Raw genomic sequence first — 17,270 nt, 5'->3', positions numbered from 1 at the left:
TTGTAGTTGTATAGCTGCCCTATTATTGTAGTAACATTTTAGATTAGGACAAGAAACCATTTTATTATTCATATGATTTTTTTTCTATTGTTTTAGCTCACCAGAGCTCTGTCCTTACATTCTGCTGTCTGTAAAAATGTCACATGTTCCAGAACCACTGCACCAATTTCAGTCAAACTTGTACAAATCATCTTTTAGTGTAGCTGCAGATATGTGAAAATCGTTGACCCCAGGAATAGGTTGGGGCCACAACAGGGATCAAAGTTTTAAATGCAAATATATAGGAACAATCTATAAATATTAGCCAAGGTGACTCAGGTGAGCGATGTGGCTCATGGACCTCTTGTTTCATCATGCTAGTCTGTGATTTGAAAACATCATATTATGGTTGACTTCTTGGCTGACTAAAGTAAATCATTGGAATTGACAAATTGACCAGCAGACAGTGAGATGAATTAACATTAGTCTTATCATCAAAGATGGATTTTAAATCTGAATATGAAGATACGTATAATATCATATTATGTTTCAGGTGATCCCAATTTTCTTTATGACTAGTTACTTACCTTGAGACAAATTAGAATTATTTAGACAATTAATGCTGAATTGTAAGGCTGGGATTAATTAGTATTGTATGATTTACTTGTCTGTGTCATTATTTCAGATGATTCAGTTGATGATGAGAAGAGGATCTTCAAATCCACTGATGACAAAAACATCTTGGAAGACACCAGCGAGAAAACCGAGTTAGAGTTGAGGTTATCTCCAACTGGCAAGGAAAAGAAAGACAAGACCCCCCTTTCAGCAAAAATTATTCCAGGTTAGCCTTAATGTTGTTACAGTTTTAGATGTCATGTTCTTTTAGTGAAGTTTAAGATTAGGAAAGGGAACCATTTTATTAGTTATATGAATGTTTTTCTATAGTTTTAGCTCAGCTGAGCTTATCTAATCACCTTCTGTCTGTCATCTGTCCGTCCGTTCGTTTTGTCGTCTGTCAGTAAGTTTTTCACATTTTCCAGAACCACTGTTAAATTTGTATAAACATCTTTGGCTGTAGCTGCAGATATGTTGCTCTCTCGGAAATTTTGGGACAGACCAGAAAGCTACAGAACCATCCCTTATAAAAACATTTGATTTACGGTGCAGAAAAATGGGCACGGTTGAGGCCTTGTATATTTGTGCCCCCGCATCGCCGTCTCAGAAGTTTAATATAAAAAAATTCTAACATATTTCCCCACTATACCTGATTCCAAACATACCTTCAAACAATCATTAAACTGTAAGCTTCCATTATGTCGTTTGTTGATATAATTAAGGCCTCAACTGTGCGTATTTCTTCTGTACCGTTAATCGAAAGTTTTTAAAAGGGATGGATCTATAGCTCTCTCATGGGTGAGTCCCAATATTTTCCAAGAGAGCTACAGATCTGCAGATATCTTGAGTGGAGGTTTTCAAAGTTAGTTCAAATGGATTGAATTTAACAAATCTTTTGAAAATCATAAAAAGTGGCTCAGGTGAGCAATGTGGGTCATGACCCTCTTGTCATCAGTTTTGGGCATTTTCGGGGGCTTTTTTTTTTTTTTTTTTTTTTAACACATTTTGTTTTACACTGCAGTGCTAACTATATTAGGACATTTAGGTTAGATATGCTTAACAGGAAAATTATCATAGATTATGTAACCCTTGGAGCTAGTGATGCTTAACTTATATACTGTACTGCAAGACCTGTGGGTCTCTTGTTAATGTTTGATATTTGAAGAACAATTCTGTTTAATATGATAAATATGGATTTAAACAAATATTCACTATAAAGAAAGGGAAAATATGTATTTTGAAAAGAAAAGTTCAAGGAACCTAGAGGATTTTTAGAAATTAATTTTTCCATTGTTTTAAACATGATGATATCTTCATTTCAAACGTTTATACATGCAAGAAAATATATCATTTTTATCATATTTTATTGTCTTATTTAAAGGTTTCAGTGCGTTGAATACCCAAAGTCTGAGGAGTTCTTGTTAGGAAGTATTACAGAACACACATTTTGAAGCGCAGTTCACAGAACACGCATTTTGATGCACTGTTCACAGAACACACATTTGAAGCGCTTTAGATATGTAGTCATATTTGGTTTTGTTCATTTCCAGATTTTCTGCCTCCCTTCATCAAACCCACAAGCACTGCACTTGAGAAAAAACTCCTAGTATCCGATGCTTTTTTGACAAGTAGATTCAAACCATCCATTCATTCATCCTTACCAGGTAAAACACTGAAAGTAGAGCATATTTGATAATCTATATTCTACACCAATTAGATCTTCAGGTTATGTGACTGTTTCCATGGTATTAAATGTGATTTTGATATTAAGAATGTTGTCATGTCATGATATTAACATAAAAGACTGTAAAACTTGTCTCCAAAATGTATTCACAGATAAAATCTGAAGATTTTTAATGGAAAAAAAATGATAAAATACCAAATAGTTAAATATCTGCATGAAATTCTTTATCAAAAATCACTATTTGGAATGTCTCCTTGCACATGAAAATTATTTTCATGTCCAAGGAGATCGACATTCCAAATAGAGATTTTTCTTTAAAATTTTATTTTAAATTACTTCATTGATGCAATATCTCAAATTGATATATACCCCCCATTTTGTAGAGGCCGTTGTTGGATGTGATAAAATAAAACAATATGACCCATTAACCTATACATTGTTCAGTTTCAGATTATCGGTCTCCATTCCGCGGAATCGGACCACTTGAAGAGTGGCGGAGAATATCTCAAAAACATCGTGGAATTCATAGAAACAAACCACTTATTTATTCATCCATACCAGGTAAAGACAATCTAACTTTTATATTGACTTAAGGTTGTAAGAAGCCTTGCTTTATGCGGCAAAGAGTTCCAGATCTTAGAAGCACTGTACATAAAGGATTTCAATCAACACCTTGCCCTTACACTGGGCACAACAACACTATTTGTATATCTGAAGCTGTAAGAGTGATCTTTAAGTGTGATGAGGTCTTGGAGAGAGAGGACTGAATTTGTTTACAATTTTAAAAGTTTCCACGCCCAATGTACGCAAACGTCTTACTTTTAAGTTTGGCAGAAAAGATCGTTGGAGTGATTCATTTTATATAGATACATAATCATTAGATATGAAACGAAGGGACTTTTTCTGTAGTTTCTCCATATTTATGGTATTCTTTTCAGAGTAAAACTGCCGTGTAAGAGGGCAGTAATTAAAATTTGATAAAATCAAGGTAAATGGTGATTATCCTCAGACGACTAAAATTGTGTCGTAAACTTTAGCTGTCTTCCTACAGATGTCAGCAATGTGGGAAATAAATCATGAAACTATTAACAACTGTGCAGGAAAGACTTCAAGTGTACTATGCCACAGCATATGCTAGAAAAGGTGTAAGGTGTAAATCAAATATGGATTCTAAATCATTTTAAAGAACTTTTAGTAAATTTGAAATCACAGAACTTTTCTGACCTATAAGGTAGCTCCACCCTCATGTGGCTTAATGTCATTATTAGTGGTTGAAAGTAAAAAAAAAACTGTATTAATTTTCACTCAGTATAACTTATTTTGATTAATAAGCAAAGAAAATGGTTATGTTGCCACCTTTTTAAAGAAAATCTGCTAATATATAAATATGTATAGATTAGTTGTGGATATTAGAGAAATCATTGTATAATGACTAGACATAGAGTTGGGGAAAAACCATCAAAGGATTTATTGCCCTTGACAACATGTCTTCATTATATATGATTGGTTAGCTATGGAAAATATTAACTTTTCCACTATCAATAGTTTACCAGTTTTTTTTTTTATTTGTGCAGTGAAAAAAATTTCTCTGACAGTTATATTTCTATCATGCACAAAGTCTAATTTGATACAGATTTTTGCAAAAACCTATGACATCACAGGTGGATCGATCAATATTAATTCTCCAACATCAAAGTGATTGACTTTTAAACACTTTAAACGGCCATTCTTCAAGATAAACTAAAGACTAGATTTTCTCATGTTATAGACAGTTGCTTTTTCAACAAAAATGTAAAAAAGGAAATGTTCCCATTAAGTGATTAGTTATTCAAAAATCTACTTTGTTAAACTCCACTTTGATGCGGCGCACAAGTACTCTTTAAGTTGATGTTAAAAAGATACTGGTGTTCCTCATTGACAATATCGTCGTCCATGGTGATCATTCTTCCAACAATTTGTTGGAATTCCCATGGGTATGTGCTCTTTATCGGCTAACCTTTCTTAGCTCACCTGAGCTATTCTTATCGCCTGTTGTCCGTCGTCTGTCCGTCCGTTCGCCTGTTTGTAAACTTTTTACATTTTCGACTTCTTCTCCAGAACCCCTGGGCCAATTTCAACCAAAAATGGTCAAAAGCATTCTTGGGTGTAGACTTTCAAGTTTGTACAAATGAAGGGTCATGTCTCTTTCAAAGGGGAGATAATCACAAAAATGCATAAATAGGGTGGGGTCATTTAAAAATCTTCTCTTCAAGAGCCACTGAGCCAGAAAAGCTGAAATTTACATGAAAGATTCATGACATAGTGCAGATTCAAGTTTTTTTTAAAATCATGGCCCCCGGGGGTAGGATAGGGCCACAGTAGGGGATTAAAATTTTACATGCAAATACAGTGGAACCCCGTTATTACGTTCCCCCTTTAATACGTTAGTCCGCATATTACGTTGGAATTTCAAAGCACAAAACCATTTCTTAACAAACCTATATAAAATAGACCTCGTTATTACGTTGCCCTAAGATGCTGGGACTCGGTATTACGTTGTAAAAATTCCGACGAAAACGTAATAAACCCCTAATTATTCAATAGTGATTCTCAAAATGATAAGCCATTCACACCTTGACTGCCTGAGGCAGTCACCACGTAAATTTCCTGGTCTGTTTGAGGATTAGAGACGCTTGACTGATCACGCTTCGATAGATCTAGCGACATCAATACAGGCGAATACCCCGTATCGAAGCCAGTGATAAACAATTAAATAATGTTTATTTAGAAATTGTACTCTATGAAAGTTACTTCATTTTTCATTCATTTTTCATATTTTGATAATCAAAGAATTAATTTCTCAACTACCTGCGTGTTCAGCATTGTGTGATTACCTTCGCTATTAAAACTCTATTTACGGACAGCTTTGGTACCAAACATGAAAGACAAGATTTATCGTAGCAATGTTAAAACCACTTGGGTAACTGCTTGGACATAGGTGACTAAAGGTGTTCAATTAAAAAAATTGTCCGTTGTTTGGACATGCAGCTTAGGTGTTCGTAAATCTCGTCCATACATACACCGATCAAACTGTCCTGTGTTATCGGCCGATTCATGCACGGCATTTACCTCTGTGAATATTCTAAAATCCCCTGATGCGCACGTGATTTTAGTGCCATCATTTAGCGTTGTAAATGAAATCTTCGTGCATCATTATATTTTTTTTATGTGGATTGCGCTTAAATTGTTCTCCGTGTTTATCGTTGGTGAGAAAAGTGTGTAAGTGTTGGGTATCGTGTGCGTTTTGTGTCTAAAGTTTTGTTGTTTTTTGGATGGGATTTTTTTTTTATTGCGTTGTGTATTGTGTAATTAGCGAACTTAATAAAAACGATGTTTTGTTATTTTTTTAATACGAATGTTGAATACGAACCGGAACGAGTTATTGAGAGAAATTTACATGAACGCATTGTTTTAAAGTTGAACAAAATGGCGGTCCAAACGAATGCAGAAAAGCAACGTTTATCAAAACATCCTTATGAATCCTACACCAGAAATAAAGAAAAGGGATAAGAACATGAAGAATTACGGACATTAAAGATAAGATGTAAATAAAACAAAGTAGCATAGTCTTTTAAACAAAGAAACAGTAAAAATATATTCACACACCCCTTCACGGAGTACCAACGGACGATATACAATTTCCAAATAATATTTTTAATGGATTTCACTGGGAACGTTTATTACGTTGCCCCCGTTATTACGTTATTTTATCGTGACAAAATGGAAAACGTAATAACGGGGTTCCACTGTATATAGGAAAAATCTTTTATAATCTTCTCACGAACCACTGAGCCAGAAAAGCTGAGATTTACATGAAAGCTACCTGGCATAATGCAGATTTAAGTTTGTTAAAAGCATGCCCCCTGGAGGTAGGATGGGGCCACCGGGGGGGGGGGGGGGGGGGGGGGGGGGGGTGGGGTCAAAATTTTACATACAAATATATAGGGAAAATCTTTAAAAATCTTCTTCTCAAGAACCACTGAGCCAGAAAAGTTGATATTTGCATGAAAGTTTTCTGACAAGCTACTGACAAACAAGTTGATGGTACAGGGGTTTCAACAGTCTCGATTGAAGTCAGCATTTTGCAAATTATATGATCTAGTTTGTCAATACAACCTATCATTGGGTCAGATGCTGTCTGGCATGTTTCATACCGAATGTTAGGTCGTTCTTGGCACACTGATTTTGACTACAGGGGATGCTTACTCCTCCTATGCACCTGATCCCATCTCTGGTGTGTCCAGGGGTCTGTCTTTGCCCAACTATCTATTTTGTATTGCTTGTAGGAGTTATGAGATTGATCACTGTTATCTTCTTCTTTCATAGTGCAGATTCACGTTTGTTCAAATCATGGTTCCCGGGGGTAAGATGGGGCCACAAGGGGGGATCAAAGTTTTACATACAAATATAGGGAAAATCTTTAAAAATCTTCTTCTCAAAAACCATTGGGCCAAAGAAGTTGGCATTTACATGAAATCTTTCTGACATAGTGTAGATTCAAGTTTGCAAAAATTATGGCCTCCAGGGGTGGGATGGGGCTATATTAGGGACTAAGATTTTACTTGCAAATATATATATGGAAAGTCTTCAGATATGGGCCAAGGTGACTCAGGTGAGCGGTGTGGCCCTTGGGCCTTTTATTTATACACCTGTTGTTAGACGGGACGTATTATGGTACAGCGATGTCTGTATGTTAGGCTGTTGTCCATCTGTTCGGGGTTTTCGGTTTCTAATTTCATTTCTCTGTCACATATCTTTGTGGATCATTCTAGATCATATTGCAATTTTGATCCATTTTTTCCTCTTATGCAGGAGTTGTGCCCCTTTATTTGAATATTATTGTTACATGGAGGGTACATAATTTGTCCGGTAAACTCCTCCCACTATTTTCAAGTGAGAACTATCTTGTTGTACAGAGTGTTTGTATGGATATTGAAGATGTGCACGTGGCAAGGCCTTTAATTTTCTTTAATCTTTGAGAAAAATGAGTTGTTGAACTTAGTCCATTTTGGGAAATATTACAAAGAGAGTACAATATTTGTTAGGTGAAATCCTCCAAATTTTCAAGTGTCAATCATCTGTTTACAGAGTGTTTATATGAGTATTGAAGGTGTGCATGTGGCAAGGATTTTGATTTTCTATAATTTTTGAGAAAATTACAGGTTTCAGATTGAACTTCGTTTCTTAAAGAGTTATTGCATGCAGAATGCATGATTTGTCTTTTATTTTTCCTTCCACAATTTTCAAGTGAAGACCTTATTTTACAGAGTATTTGTATGGGTATGGAAGGTGTGCATGTGACAAGGATTTTTATTTATTTTTTTAATTTTTAAGAAAATTGCATGTTGTTGAACTTGGTCCATTCTGAGGAAATATTACATTAAATAAAGGACATGGTTTGTCCTTATAATTTCTCTCACAGTTTAGAAGCCAGGGTGTTTGTAAATAAATTGAAGATGTGCATAGTGGAGGGATCGATTTTGATTCTCAACAATTCTTAATTTTCTTTGACGTTTCGAATATTGAGAGGTTGTTGAACTTGGTCCGATTTGGAGAAATATTCTACACACAGAACTCTTGGTTTGTCTATTTGCCTCCTGTCTCAGATAATATATGTGGCAAATTTGAACAAATTATGACTTAAGAAAACACCCTATGTAAGCATTCCCACGAGCGTATCATGTACAGCTTGTGGTACTCTTGTTATATTATCATGAGACAATATATTTATTCCAAAGTTTCTACATGAGAAGAAAACATTCTTGCTGTGTTCTTTAACTCGACATTTGATAACGTTTATGACGCTTATCTATTGACAATGATCATTTCCAGTGGAATTGAACTTAGACACCATTATGACCTGCATTGACTCAACTGATTCGATACACAAAGGCTTGTTCTATATATGATAAGTTTTGAAATCGGGGGAGTTTGTTGACAAATAAGGTGATATTTCAGGAATTTCAACCATTTAGCTTGCCAATACAACCTGTCATTGGGTCAAATGATGTCTAACGTATTTCATGTCAATTGTTAGGCAGTTCTTGTCACGCTTATTTTGACTATGGATAAATCCGTTTACCTTATCAAGGTGTGACCTGTCAACAGGGGATGCTTTCTCCTTCTAGGCACCTGATCCCACCTCTGGTATATCCAGGGGTCCGTGTTTGCCCAACCCTCTATTTTGTATTCCTTAAAACAGTTATGAAATTGATCACTGTTAGTTATCTTTTGATGGTTGTTATGAAATGGGGACCTGTATTCAAAGAGAGATAAGTTGAGTGTAGCTGCAGATCTATTGCTCTTAGGGAAAATGTTGAGACAGAGCACACTCATCCAATATAAAAACCTTGGATTTACGATGCCGAAAAAATGCTCATTAATGGTTGAGGCCTTGTATCGGTGTTTCCTTGCATCAACGTTTTAAAAATCTGATCTTGAAAAACTCTGAAGTTGGTATTAAAAAGATGTTGAAGTTTGTTATTGACAATATCTTAGTAGTCTTTGGTGATCAGGTTTTCCAACGGTCTGTGCTCTTTATCAGCTGACACGTCTATCTATATTCCATGAAACAGAAATGTTTCTACAAGTCAGAGAAAAATATTCATGCTGTGGCCTTCAACTCGACATTTAGTGATATATAGGACGTTTTACCTAGTAGGAACAAGTATCAGGGATCCGGGTTAGAATAGGTCCTCAGTACTCCCCTTGCTTGCTTGGCGTAAGAGGCAACTAAATGGGGTGGTCCTTCGGATGAGACTGCAGAAACCGAGGTCCCTTGTCACAGCAGGTGTGGCACGATAAAGATCCCTCCCTGCTCAATGGCCAAAAGAGCCGAGCATAGGCCTAAATTTTGCAGCCCTTCAACGGCAGTGGTGACGTCTCCATATGAGTGAAATATTTTCGAGAGGGACGTAAAATAATATTCAATCAATCAATCAACAAGTATCAACACCATCCATATGTCGATTTCATATATCCCAGTGAACTTGAACTAAGACACCACAGAGACTTTTACATCAGCTTCGTATTTAGATATTTCATTGAGCATACATGTTAAAGCAACCGATAAATTCAACTTCATGACAGACATGATAACTTCAGCTTCCAGTTCAATTGTCAACTTCCCATATTTGTGTAGCAATATCCCAGTATCACCTTTTTTATGTCTCTCATCTCATTCGATGCAGAAGGGCTTGTTCTGCAAATGATCAGTTTTTAAATCAGGACAGCCTGCTGACAAATAAGTTGATGTTTCAGGGGGTTCAGCATACAATCTCGATTTAACTCGCCATTCCATACGTTTTATGGTCTTCATAACGATCTAACTTGCCAATACAACCTGTGATTGTGTCAGTAGATGTCTGACATGTTTCATGTCAATTGTTAGACCGTTTCTATACATGGATTTTGATTACAGATTACCCCATTTACCTGATCAAGATATAGAGCTGACGGCAGGTTTCTATGTCCAAACTCAAATGATTTACTTGAACATAAACTAATTAAAAGCGGTTTGACGTTATCCTTATATGATTTTTACTCACAAAACACTGATTCAGAAGCGTTTAAAATTTATAAACATTACTAAAAAGCTATTTTATTGAATAATCTACTATGATAAATTTAGTGGATGATCTGTTTCACCGAGCCATAGTTGAGTACTCCATGACATCCCTACTGGTTATTAAGGCTTGCTTTCTCCTCCTAGGCACCTGATTCCACCTTTGGTATGTCTTTGAGTCTGTGTTTGTCCGACTCTATATTTTATATTCCTTGTGGGAGTGATAAGATTGATCACTGTGTTCTTGACCTTTTCTTTGTGGGACATGCTCTGAATCATTCTAGTGCACATAACTTGAGGCATTTTTTGTTTGTTTTTCTATGTACATGTATTCCCTCTTTGTGAATTATGCTGTATGTATTCTGAGGGTGAGGAGGTGTTCAGTATTCTGTGTAGGAATAGAGACATATAACCTGAGTAATTACAATGCAGGGTGAACTGTGCAAAAAATAATCAACACGAGCAATGATAGATTTCAACAGAAATATTACAAATGCGCATCTGGTGCATCAAAATTGGTACCATATAAGTTTTACATTAGGACAAGAAACCATTTTATTATTCATATGATATTTTTTCTATAGTTTTAGCTCACCAGAGCTCCGTCCTTACATTCTGCTGTCTGTGTGTAAAAATGTCACGTGTTCCAGAAACAATTGACCAATTTCAGTCAAACTTGTACAAATCATCTTTGAGTGTAGCTGCAGATCTGTTAAAATCATGGCCCCCAGGAGTAGATTGGGGCCACAACAGGGATCAAAGTTTTATATGCGAATATATAGGGAAAATCTATAAATATGAGCCAAGGTGACTCAGGTGAGCGATGTGGCGCATGGGCCTCTTGTTTCAACATGCTAGTCTATGATTTGAAAACATCATATTGTGGTTGACTTCTTGGTTGACTAAAGTAAATCATTGGAATTGACAAATTGACCAGCAGACAGTGAGATGAATTAACATTAGTCTTATCATCAAAGATGGATTTTAAATTTGAGTGTGAAGATACAATGTACGTATAATATCATATTATGTTTCAGGTGATCCCAAATTTTGTATGACTAGTTACTTACCTTGAGACAAAATATAATTATTTAGACAATTAATGCTGAATTGTGAGGCTGGGATTAATTAATATTGTATGATTGACTTGTCTGTGTCGTTATTTCAGATGATTCAGTTGATGATGAGAAGAGGATCTTCAAATCCACTGATGACACAAACATCTTGGAAGACACCAGGAAAAAAACCGAGTTAAAGTTGATGTTATCTCGAACTGGCAAGGAAAAGAAAGACAAGATCCCCATTTCAGCAGATATTATTCCAGGTTAGCCTTAATGTTGTTACAGTTTTAGATGTCATGTTCTTTTAGTGTAGTTTAAGATAAGGATAGGGAACCATTTTATTATTTATATGAATGCTTTTCTATAGTTTTAGCTCAGGTGATCATCTTCTGTCTGTCATTTATCTGTCCGTTCATTTTGTTGTCTGTCAGTAAGTTTTTCACATTTTCCAGAACCACTGTTAAACTTGTATAAACATCTTTGGGTGTAGCTGCAGATATGCTGCTCTCTGGGAAATTTTGGGACACACCAGAAAGCTACAGGGCCATCCCTTATAAAAACATTTGATTTACGGCGCAGAAAAAATGGGCATGGTTGAGGCCTTGTATATTTGTGGCCCTGCATCGCCGTCTCAAAAATTTGATATAAAAAATTTCTAACATATTTTCCCAGTATACTTGATTCAAACATTCATTAAAGCCGTTAAGCCCCATGCAACCTGTAAACTTTAAGCTTCAAATGATGTCGTTTTCAACTGTGTGTATTTCTTCTGTACCGTTAATCGAAAGTTTTTAAAAGGGATGAATCTATAGCTCTCTCATGGGTCGGTTCCAATATTTTCAAAGAGAGCTACAGATCTGCAGGTACCTTGAGTGGAGGGGATTCAAGTTAGTTCAAATGGAGGTCAATGCCCTCTTTCAATTCGATTAAATTTAAAAGAAATCATTTAAAAATCATAAAAGGCGACCCAGGTGATCAATGTGGGTCATGGTCCTCTTGCTTAATCTGTCATCAGTTTTGGGCATGTTCAGGTGCTATTGTTTTGTTTTTAAAAGAAACGTATTTTGTTTTACACTGGTGCTAACTACATAAGGACATTTAGGTTAGATATGCTTAACAGGAAAATTATCATAGATTATGTAGCCTTTGGAGCTAGTGATGCTTTTAACTAATACTCGGCCGTAAGTCCTGTTTGTCTCTTGTTAATGTTTTCTATTTGAAGAGCAATTTTATTTAATTTAATAAAAATGAATTAAAACAAATATTCACTATAAAGAAAGGGAAGATATGTATTTTGAAAAGAAAAGTTCAAGTAACCAAAAAGATTTTTAGAAATTAATTTCTCCTTTGTTTTAAACATGATGATATATTTTTTTCAAACGTTTACACATGCAAGAAAATATATCATTTTAGCTCACCTGAACCGAAGGTTCAAGTGAGCTTTTCTGATCACATTTTGTCCGTCGTCCGTCTGTCTGTAAACTTTTCACATTTTCGACTTCTTCTCCAGAACCACTGGGCCAATTTCAACCAAACTTGCCCAAAAGCATCCTTGGGTAAAGGGCTTTCAAGTTTGTTCAAAAGAAGGGGCATGTCCCTTTCAAAGGGGATATAATCACAAAAATGCAAAAATAGGATGGAGTCATTTAAAAATCTTCTTCTGAAGAACCACTGGGCCAGAAGAACTGAAATTTATCTGAAAGCTTCCTGACATATTGCAAATTCAAGTTTGTTCAAATCATGGCCGCCGGGGGCAGGATGGGGCCACAAGGGGGGATCAAAATTTTACATACAAATATATAGGAAAAATATTTAAAAATCTTCTCAAGAACCAATGAGCCAGAAAAGCTGATTTTTACAAGAAAACTTTCAGACATAGTGCAGATTCAAGTGTGTTCAAATCATGGCCCCCGGGGGTAGGATGGGGCCACAAGGGAGGGGGGGGGGGTCAAAGTTTTACATACGAATATATAGGGAAAAACTTTAAAAATCTTCTTCTCAAGAACGACTAAGCCAGAAAAGCTGAGATTTACATGAAAACTTTCTGACATAGTGCAGATTCAGGTCAAACACACATTTTGAATCTCTGTTCACAGAACACACATTTTGAAATACGGTTCACAAAAAACACAATTTGAAGCGCTGTTCAGAGAATACACATTTTGAAGCGCTGTTCACAAAACAACCATTTGAAGCTCTTTTCACAGAACACACATTTTAAAGCACTGTTCACAGAATACACATTTTGAAACGCTGTTCACAGAACACACATTTTGAATCGCTGTTCAAAGAACACACATTTTGAAGCGCTGTTCGCAGAACACACATTTTACAGCGCTGTTCACAGAACACACATTTTGAAGCGCTGTTCACAGAACACATATTTTGAAGCGCTGTTCACAGAACACACATTTTGAAGCGCTGTTCACAGAACACATATTTTTAAGGGCTGTTCACAGAACACATATTTTGAAGCTCTGTTCACAGAACACACATTTTACAGCGTTGTTTACAGAACACACATTTTACAGTGCTGTTTACAGAATACACATTTTACAGTGCTGTTTACAGAACACACATTTTACAGGGCTGTTTACAGAACACACATTTTACAGCGCTGTTCACAGAACACACATTTTGAAGCACTGTTCACAGAACCTATATTTTGAAGTGCTGTTTACAGAACACTCATTTTACAGTGCTTGTTCATAGAAAACACAATTTGAAGCGCTCTTCACAGAATACACATTTTGAAGCGCTGTTCACAAAACACCATTTTGAAGCGCTGTTCACAGAACACATATTTTGAATCACTGTTCACAGAAAACCCAATTTGAAAAGCAGTTTACTGAATACACATTTTGAAGCGCTGTTCACAAAAGACACATTTTACAGCACTGTTCACAGAAAACACATTTTACAGTGCTGTTTACAGAACACACATTTTACAGTGCTGTTTACAGAACACACATTTTACAGTGCTGTTTACAGAAGGCATATTTTGTAGCTGTTCACAGAACACACATTTTGAAGTGCTGTTTACAGAACACTCATTTTACAGCGCTTGTTCACAGAAAACACAATTTGAAGCGCTCTTCACAGAATACACATTTTGAAGCGCTCTTCACAAAACACCATTTTGAAGCGCTGTTCACAGAACACATATTTTGAATAACTGTTCACAGAAAACCCAATTTGAAAAGCAGTTTACTGAATACACATTTTACAGTGCTGTTTACAGAACACATATTTTACAGCGCTCTTCACAGAATACACATTTTGAAGCGCTCTTCACAAAACACACATTTTGAATCTCTGTTCACAGAACACACATTTTGAAATACGGTTCACAAAAAACACAATTTGAAGCGCTGATCAGAGAATAAACATTTTGAAGTGCTGTTCACAAAACACACATTTGAAGCTCTTTTCACAGAACACACATTTTAAAGCACTGTTCACAGAATACACATTTCGAAACGCTGTTCACAGAACACACATTTTGAAGCGCTGTTCACAGAACACACATTTTGAAGCGCTGTTCGCAGAACACACATTTTACAGTGCTGTTCACAGAACACATATTTTGAAGCGCTGTTCACAGAACACATATTTTGAAGCATTGTTTACAGAACACACATTTTGAAGCACTGTTCACAGAACATACATTTTACAGCGCTGTTCACAGAAGATACATTTTGAAGCACTGTTCACAGAACACACATTTTGAAGCACTGTTCACAGAACAGACATTTTGAAGCACTGTTCACAGAACACATTTTAAAGCGCTGTTTACAGAACACATGTTTTTGAGCTATGTTCACAGAACACACATTTTGAAGCTCTGTTTACAGAACACACATTTTACAGCGCTGTTTACAGAACACACATTTTGAAGCGCTTTTCACATAATACACATTTTAAAGCGCTGTTCACATAATACACATTTTACAGTGCTGTTTACAGAACACACATTTTACAGTGCTGTTTACAGAACACACATTTTGAAGCGCTGTTCACATAATACACATTTTACAGCGCTGTTCACATAATACACATTTTGAAGCGCTGTTCACAGTACACACATTTTACAGTGCTGTTTACAGAACACACATTTTACAGTGCTGTTTACAGAACACACATTTTGAAGCGCTGTTCACATAATACACATTTTACAGCGCTGTTCACATAATACACATTTTGAAGCGCTGTTCACAGTACACACATTTTACAGTGCTGTTTACAGAACACACATTTTACAGTGCTGTTTACAGAACACACATTTTACAGTGCTGTTTACAGAACACACATTTTGAAGCGCTGTTCACATAATACACATTTTACAGCGCTGTTCACATAATACACATTTTGAAGCGCTGTTCACAGTACACACATTTTACAGTGCTGTTTACAGAACACACATTTTACAGTGCTGTTTACAGAACACACATTTTACAGTGCTGTTTACAGAACACACATTTTGAAGCGCTGTTCACATAATACACATTTTACAGCGCTGTTCACATAATACACATTTTGAAGCACTGTTTACAGAACACATATTTTACAGCGCTGTTCACAGAACACACATTTTACAGCGCTGTTTACAGAACACACATTTTGACTCGGTGTTCAGAGAACACACATTTTGAAGCACTGTTCACAGAAAACACAATTTGAAGAGCAGTTTACAGAATACACATTTTGAAGCGCTCTTCACAAAAGACACATTTGAAAGCTCTGTTCACAGAATACACATTTTGAAGTGCTGTTTACAGAACACACATTTTACAGCGCTGTTTACAGAACACACATTTTACAGTGCTGTTTATAAAATACACATTTTACAGTGCTGTTTACAGAACACACATTTTACAGCGCTGTTTACAGATCACACAATTTACAGCACCGTTTACAGAACACACATTTTACAGTGTTGTTTACAGAACACACATTTTACAGTGTTGTTTACAGAACACACATTTTACAGTGCTCTTCACAGAACACACATTTGAAGTGCTGTTCAGTGTTTTATATATGGTCTATATTATCATTTGCGTAATGACAAGTTGAGGTTGGAGACATTTGTATACTATATGCCTGGTCAGCTACTCGAATGAACGTCTTCTTTTTCCCAATCTCCATACGTTTCCAAACTTATTCATGGCTTGTCATGTCTACAGTGCTGCTGATGAAATAAATCGGAACCGACGGTGTAATGTCCTAAATTAAACTTCAACGGCTGCTCTCTTATCGACACGTAATTTGAAATATAAGATCTAGATTAATATTGATCTTGTTGTTAAGCAAGGATTTTTGTTGTTAAAGACTGTCATTCACGATATCAGTAAGTGATACTTTATTCATAAAAGCAACGATTGTATTTAGGGTTGTCTTTCCCTTTATCTTACGCTTTGATGACGGGCAAATACAATCAGGCAGATATTCTCCCATTTTTATACGCCCATCATTAGACGGGACGTGTTATGTTATGGTGCTGTCCGTGCGTCTGTCTAACTGGCTGACTGGCCGTCCTTCTGGGGTCATGTTTTCTGGACTTTTTTTCCGTAACGGATGCATGTAGAACTTTGAAATTTGGTCATAACATCTCCCTCAAGAATTTAGATTGCATTTCAGCTGGATTGGTTCATCCTTCACCTAATTATGGGCTATATGTAGATCAAACAGTTTTCCGGACTTTTTTCATTACAGATACAGACCTTGCCCTGAAATTTACACACAAGCTTCCTATCATAGGAATACAAGTTCAGTTTGCATTTGGTGTATCCATACATGACTTACATTAGGACTAAAAGTAGTTCAAACAGTTGTTTGGGGCTTTTTTTTATTACAGATACAGATATTGCCCTGATATTTAGTCCAAGGTTTCCTATCAGAGGAATATAACCTCAGTTTGCATTTCATTTGGATTCGTTTATCTTTGATCTACTTTTGGATTAAAAATAGGTCAGACAGTTGTTCGGGCTTTTTTTTTTATTACTGATACAGATACTGCCCTGATAGTTAGTGAAAGGCTTCCTCTTGGAGGGAGACAAGTGCTTTTAGCATTTCAGCTGGATTGACACATTATGACGTACAGTACTTTAGAAGTAAAAGTAGATCAAATAGTTTTCGAGATTTTTTTGGTATGGTCACAGGTATATTGCTCTGAAATTTAGTCACAACCCTCCTTTTCAGAGAAATAAATAATCAGTTCACATTTTAAACATTTCAACTGATTTGGTGCACTATGACCTATTTAGGGCTAAAAGTAGATCAAATTGTTTACTGGACTTTTTATCATCATAGGTACATGTAGATGCACCGA

The 17,270-nt window shown here is 36.0% G+C and overlaps 1 protein-coding gene across 7 annotated transcripts in view; it reads left to right on the top strand.

Annotated features, from left to right (window-relative positions):
- Positions 1–17,270, top strand: part of LOC125666144 (uncharacterized) — a 65,468-nt gene that overhangs the window by 14,647 nt on the left and 33,551 nt on the right. For 5 of the 7 annotated variants that reach the window (XM_056151413.1, XM_056151417.1, XM_056151416.1 and 2 more), the window contains 4 exons: positions 665–820; positions 2,145–2,258; positions 2,723–2,839; positions 11,050–11,205. In XM_056151413.1, coding sequence (XP_056007388.1) covers positions 665–820; positions 2,145–2,258; positions 2,723–2,839; positions 11,050–11,205 — 543 coding nt within the window. The remainder of the gene's footprint in view (positions 1–664; positions 821–2,144; positions 2,259–2,722; positions 2,840–11,049; positions 11,206–17,270) is intronic. The other 2 variants (XM_056151418.1, XM_056151419.1) reach the window with 2 other exon arrangements.

Source organism: Ostrea edulis, chromosome 10, assembly GCF_947568905.1.
Source record: "Ostrea edulis chromosome 10, xbOstEdul1.1, whole genome shotgun sequence".
Taxonomy (NCBI): domain Eukaryota; kingdom Metazoa; phylum Mollusca; class Bivalvia; order Ostreida; family Ostreidae; genus Ostrea; species Ostrea edulis.
The sequence above is the reverse complement of the archived record's forward strand: the minus strand, read 5'-3'. Positions and strand labels throughout refer to the sequence as shown.